This window comes from Hydra vulgaris, chromosome 08, assembly GCF_038396675.1.
Source record: "Hydra vulgaris chromosome 08, alternate assembly HydraT2T_AEP".
Classification (NCBI taxonomy): domain Eukaryota; kingdom Metazoa; phylum Cnidaria; class Hydrozoa; order Anthoathecata; family Hydridae; genus Hydra; species Hydra vulgaris.
The window spans coordinates 6850256-6856705 of NC_088927.1; the positions used below are offsets into that span (position 1 = coordinate 6850256).

At 29.8% G+C, this 6450-nt stretch overlaps 1 protein-coding gene across 1 annotated transcript; it reads right to left on the reverse strand.

The window, feature by feature from the left end:
* Nucleotides 1-4911: 4911 nt before the first annotated feature.
* LOC105843855 (uncharacterized) lies at nt 4912-6243 on the reverse strand. Its single transcript, XM_065802986.1, has 2 exons — nt 6108-6243; nt 4912-5774 (listed from the first exon to the last, which is right to left on the reverse strand). The coding sequence occupies exon 2, from the start codon at nt 5760-5762 to the stop codon at nt 4989-4991; it is 774 nt and encodes a 257-aa protein (XP_065659058.1). The 5' UTR covers nt 5763-5774; nt 6108-6243; the 3' UTR covers nt 4912-4988.
* Between the last annotated feature and the right edge of the window lie 207 nt (nt 6244-6450).

Consider the following 6450-nt stretch of genomic DNA (forward strand, 5'->3'; position numbering starts at 1 on the left):
TCAATTATATGTAATATTTAAATATTCAAATATATGTGATATTTAAATATATTTTTCAATAAAACAACTTTTATCTCTTGCTTTAATAATACTAATTTAACTACACTAAACTAAAAAAGTTAAGTATAGACTATGTATACTCTAAGTATAGACTATGAGTAGATTTAATATCCATAATATACCTTAATAATGTAATAGAGAAGTGCAACAGCACTAATAGACATGCATACTACGTTTTGATGGTAATCTCAGTTTTTATCAAAGGTTTCTGTGACAAAACGTTTTTTAACGTTGATAAATCAACGTTAAAAAAATTGTCATTCTTAACTTTGTTTCAACGTAAATTCAAGTTTATTGTAACGTTTTTTTGGGTCGAATCAACGTTTATATAACGTTTGAACCTAACGTTGATTTAACGTTGATAAATCAACGTTGAAAAAAACTTTCATTCTAAACGTTATATCAACGTAAATTCAACGTTTGGTTTCAACGTAAGTTCAACGTTGTTTGCCGGCTGGGATATATATATATATATATATATATATATATATATATATATATATATATATATATATATATATATATGCATATATATATATATATATATATATATATAAATATATATATATATATATATGCATATATATATATATATATATGCATATATATATATATATGCATATATATATATATATATATATATATATATATATATATATATATGTATATACAACCCGTAGATGTTGTCCGAAAGTTTTTTCCATATTTTGTTGACAAAAAGTAAAAATTAAAATGCAAGACCGGAATTTTTTTTTTTAATAATGATAGACTGCCTGCCCCAACCAAACCCTCAGTCGATGTAGCAGCACTCCCTTGCGGGTCAGGCTATTTGTCAGTCGATGTAGCAGCACTCCCTTGCGGGTCAGGCTATTTGTCAGTCGATGTAGCAGCACTCCCTTGCGAGTCAGGCTATTTGTCAGTCGATGTAGCAGCACTCCCTTGCGAGTCAGGCTATAAGATAGTCGATGTAGCAACACTCCGCGCATGATTTACAGTAAAAAAAATAAAAATAAAAACATTTTATTAAAAAAAATAAAAATAAAAACATTGTTTAACTTGTTAAAAACATTCAGAGTGTTTTTAAAACATTCTGGTCAATTAAATTTGCGTTTTTGTGGTTTTTTTAAAAAACGATTTATTTGTAATTAAATTAATGGTTTTTACTTTCGTCCAACACGCAAATGTTGGACGAAAGTCAAAAGTAATTAAAAGTGACGTATGTGTTGGCGTAAGAATCACTTTTTTCCTTCCGCTCTTCCCAAAGCCAACAAACTATAGATCTATGTATATATATATATATATATATATATATATATATATATATATATATATATATATATATATATATATATATATATATATATATATATATATATATATACAGTACTGCGAATAAGTTTTAGACCACTTAAATTTTTTTTAAAAAATATCGGAGAATTTTTCCCTAATATTTAAGTTTGTAGTTCTAAATTATAAACTTATTAAAACACATATATTTCACACAAAATATGGAACAATTACAAACTTTTTAATGTCAAACTTCATAAAACACTCTCAATATTTACTATGTCCTCCTTTTGCCTCAATCCCGATATTCGTCGGGGAATAGATTCATACAACTTAGTTATAAAACCCTAGGATATGTTGTGCCATTCTCTTTGAAGTACTTCAAAACACTCTTCAGCATTTCGGGGAGCATGTTTGACCTTTTTTCTGTCCAGGTAAACCCAAATATGCTCAATTGTAGTCAAAACTGGACACTGGGAGGCCAGGTCATCAATTCCAGTACTCCTTTCTCTACCATTTCATTTAAATAATTCTTTGCCACTCGGGAACAATGTTTTTTGTCATTGTCCTGCTGCAGAATAAAATTATGACCTATTAGTCTCATTCCGGATGATACAGCATAGTCCTTAGGATATCCACATAACGTCCCCCTACCACTTTTCTTTCTATCTTCAAGGGAGCCAGTTTCTCTGATTTCTGTAACAGCATTCTTCGAATATCCTGTTTTGGATGTAGTTGTTATGACACATCGTTTTAATAAATAAATAAACAAATCCCTTATGTTTCCTCATTAATTTTGTTTATTTATTTAAAATAATATATTCTTTCAACTTTTCTTATATATTATTAAACTTAAGTACGCTTTAAAAAAATTACATAGGGAAAAAATTGTAAATACATCTAATTATACAAGTGGTCTGAAATTTATTCACTGTACTGTATATATATATAGGAGATTACTCCCTCAAATCAATTTAACTCACTCACTTTAACATGTCAACTAAAAAAACAAAAACATACAATGAAGTCGATATGCTAACCGCATTAACTGATATGAAAGAAAATAAAACATCACCGAGAAAAGCTGCATTCAAAAATGGTGTTCCAGTGTCAACGCTCAAAAATCGCAAAAATAACAACAACAAAGGCTTCCGTTGCTCAGGTACAACAACGGTACTCTCAAATGAAACAGAAAGATTGATGGTGCATGCGCTCCAATTACTTGGTGAATAGGGTTATGGTTTAACCCGAAATGAAAACCTAGAATTTGTATGTGGCTACCTTAAACGCATAGATCAATTGCACTTATTCAAAAATGACAAGCCTGGTAAAGACTGATTTTATGATTTTATGAAAAGATGGTCAAAAGAAACTTCAACAAGAAAAGCGAATAACTTAGCATCTAAAAGAGCCGCTTCTTGTACGCCAGAAATAATTGATTGTTATTTTGAATGAGTCGCCAAGCAATATCAAAAGACTGGTATAACTTCTGGGTTGCATATTTGGAATTGTGATGAAACAGGTTTTTCGGGTGATCAAGGCAAAGCAACCGTAGTGTGTCGAAAAGGGACAAGACATGCATTTAAACTTACTGGCAATAATGAATAAATTCATTATACTGTAAACAATAGCTGCAACGCTGATGGGCATTTTGCATCACCATTTGTGATATACAAAGCAAAAAGAAACTTTCGTCCTGACTGGGCAAGAGGTGGTCCAACCAAATATGCACCAACTGGCACCAAATATTCGATTTTAAAATCAGGTTGGATGTAGAACAATACGTTCATTGAATGACTGAAAGAAGTATTTATACCCAAAACTGAGCGAATTGGTGGTATTCATGTTTTAGTATTAGATAGACATACAACTCACATAACTTTGGAAGCAGTATTGCTGTGCAAAAAACACAATATAATCTTGATTCGTCTACCAAAGCAATCTTCACATATTCAACATCCATTAGATAGAGGTGTCTGTTGTCATATCAAACAAGCATGGATAGAAATTCTTACAAAGTATTACAAAGAGTCAAAATGTAAGAATTTAGATAAACAAAATTATCCACCGTTCCTCAAACTGCTGTATGAGAGGTAAATGTTTTACACGCTTGCATGTAATCGCTCATTTTCAGTACACTGGCCTATTTCCACTTAATAAAAACAACACTTCAAGATATCTTTATAATTATATTCGATATATCTCATTCAGAACTATTATAACAGACAATTATAACATTTTGCAATTATTTACGAGTTCTTTGTTTGCATAAATTAAATACCAATAAATACAAAGTTGTTCGGTTTGCCAATAACAACCAACCGGATTTGTTTAACCGGCTTTTTTTTTCTTACGAGTTTGGTGTTCTATGCTTTAGTTGTATTGAGTAAATAGTTTTATGCATGTTTTGTAAAAAACATTAGCGACAGGGCCGTAGGAACAAAAATTATATATATATATTTTTTTTGGGGGGGGGGGGGACAGTACTACCCCAAAATAGTTTTAAGGAACTTTTTTTTTTTTAGTCATTTTTCAGTCAGTTTCTTCAAAATTGTTTCTTTGAAAAATTATAGGGGGAGGGGGGAGGGCAAATGCGGACCTGAGTTAGGATTTATAAATTGAAATTTTTGATTATAAAACGTGCATTGTAACACGGCGTCGGATCGGAAGTTTTCACGAACTGACCGAGATAAATATAGTTCAGAAAAAAAAAACCCACTCCCTCCTTTCAATTAAAACCCCCTTATTTATTAGATCTGGACCAAACCCCCCTCCTCCTTCCTCTTTATATTAAGGACTCAAAAATACTTTCAGTCCGTTGTTATGTGGAAATAATGTCATCATTAAATTATTTTTGTTTATGTTCTAGCTATAAAGATTGACGATAATTTAACGAACTTTTTTAATAAATAATAAATTTAAAAGGTCTATATAAAAATTTATAATAGAAAATTAAAAATTAAAGTCGGCAAATTTAACCTATTGCTCAACTAATGCTTAACTATTGCACAACTATTGAACAACTAAACAACGTCAAAATATTGTTGAAATATAATTTTTAAGTTTTTTTTCATTGAAAACATTTTTAACAAATTTTTACTTTCAGTATATTACAGGTATATACGACAAATCATCATTGTTGATAAAATAAAAACGTTTTCTGCCTACCTTGATAAAAGTTTTTCAAAACAATTTTCATACGTTCGCAGTTTTTCAGACACAACCCAATTCAATTATTTTTATAGTTAGAGATTTTAAATTTTCTTTCTTTTGTAATTGTTGCAAAATTTAACTCGTTCATCGTAACACTACTTATTTATAACTTACCGGACGTTACGTGATTATAACGGACGTAATTAATTCTTAACTGTTTTTAATAGCTTTGTTTGCAAAAATAAATATTCCATCTTGTTTTAATATTTCCGCCAATTTCTATATTACTCAAAAAGATTGCCAAAATTTCGTTTGAAAATTTATCGATTCTGACGAAATTATCATTTAACTATTAATTAACAAATTTTGAATAAAATCTTATTAAAATGATACAGGAAAAAAATCTTACAATTTGAAACAGAATATTTTTTGTTTTTAATAAATAAAATTTGTTTATTAATATATACATGTATAGAAATTTAATATATTTAGACTTTTGAGTCATTTTCGCGTTTCTTTACATTGCACATCGATAGAAATCGACGAAAAAGGAATAGTTTATTTGGTTCTTCTGACAAAGCTAGTCTATTTCTCATCCGTTCGTCCATAGAGGAATATTGTTGAGCAGACATAGACCAGGTGTGAATGCGCTTGATGATATCATCAAAGCACATTTCAAAAGCGTCTCTAATGTTAATGTTATACTTTGCTGAAGTATATATCTGCTTTGCTCCTCTTACTGCATATAAAACTGAAGTTATACTTTCGTTTTCTCGTAAATGTAGCTGAGGAGAAGAACCGCCGTTTTTATCTATTTTTGTACTGACAATTAATACGGGCATTTTATCTTCACGGACAGTACGAATAGCTTTATAAGATTGCAATAAGTCCTCAACAGAATTTAAACTGGCAAACTCGTAAACGAGCATTATAGCGTCTGCAGTTTTAATGTGAAACACTTTACTTTCTGTGCTTTCATTCTCGGAAACAACGACTAGCTCAATGTTAAGAGAATAACCTTTGTAATAATAATCTTCATTGCCACGTTTAAGTTTTTTGTTATGTGGTATATCACAGTAAGAGTTATTTAAGAATCTCTCTACCAAAGCTGATTTCCCGCATTTTGGAGAACCAATTATTACTATTTTTCGTCTTTTCTTTTCGTTTCTTGAATCGAATTTTCTGTAATGAGTCGTTTTGTTCATGTTTGTGCAACAGTCTTCTCTAGTAAAAATCTTATTTGCTGAACATTGTTCTTTCATGTTTTAAGTAATCTATAAAAAAAAAGTTGCGCTTTGACAAATATTTGCCATGCAATTTCAACATCTATTCCAAAAGAACCAACGCGTACGATATCCACACGCATTCATAAACTTTTGGGTTTTACATTCTATTTAAATTAATCTTCTATTGACGTCAACGTGAACAAAAAAAACGAAATAATCTTAACTTGTCATTTGGTAAACGAACGTCATTATAAAAAAATTCTCTTGTAATTATTTTTTACGTTTTGCTTCGTAAAAAATAAATACGTGTATGAAGTTATAAAAATCTCGAAAAAGTAAAAAAAAACTACGTTGAACAAATAATTTTGAATATAAATTTACCTTCTTAATTTAAAAAGTGAAAACCAAAATTAAGTTTCTTCACTGCTTGATAACTGAGCGCGTGTTTCTCATAATCTTCATTTTTATACGATTTCAAATTTACGGTTGCTATTTTTCGCCAAGAGTTTAATTGCGGTTATCCGACTCCCACCTGTTGGAGCGCGCAATTTGAATACAATTCACTCTAAAATAATTTACGCAACGCAATAAACAAAAGATTAGAGCACAAATAGTTAAATCTAAAAATAACATTTTTAATTTATGTATTGAATCCGGTAGCAATGACAACTAGCAAACAAATTCATCAATATTAACAAATGATATATTTAAGGATATTTTTTTC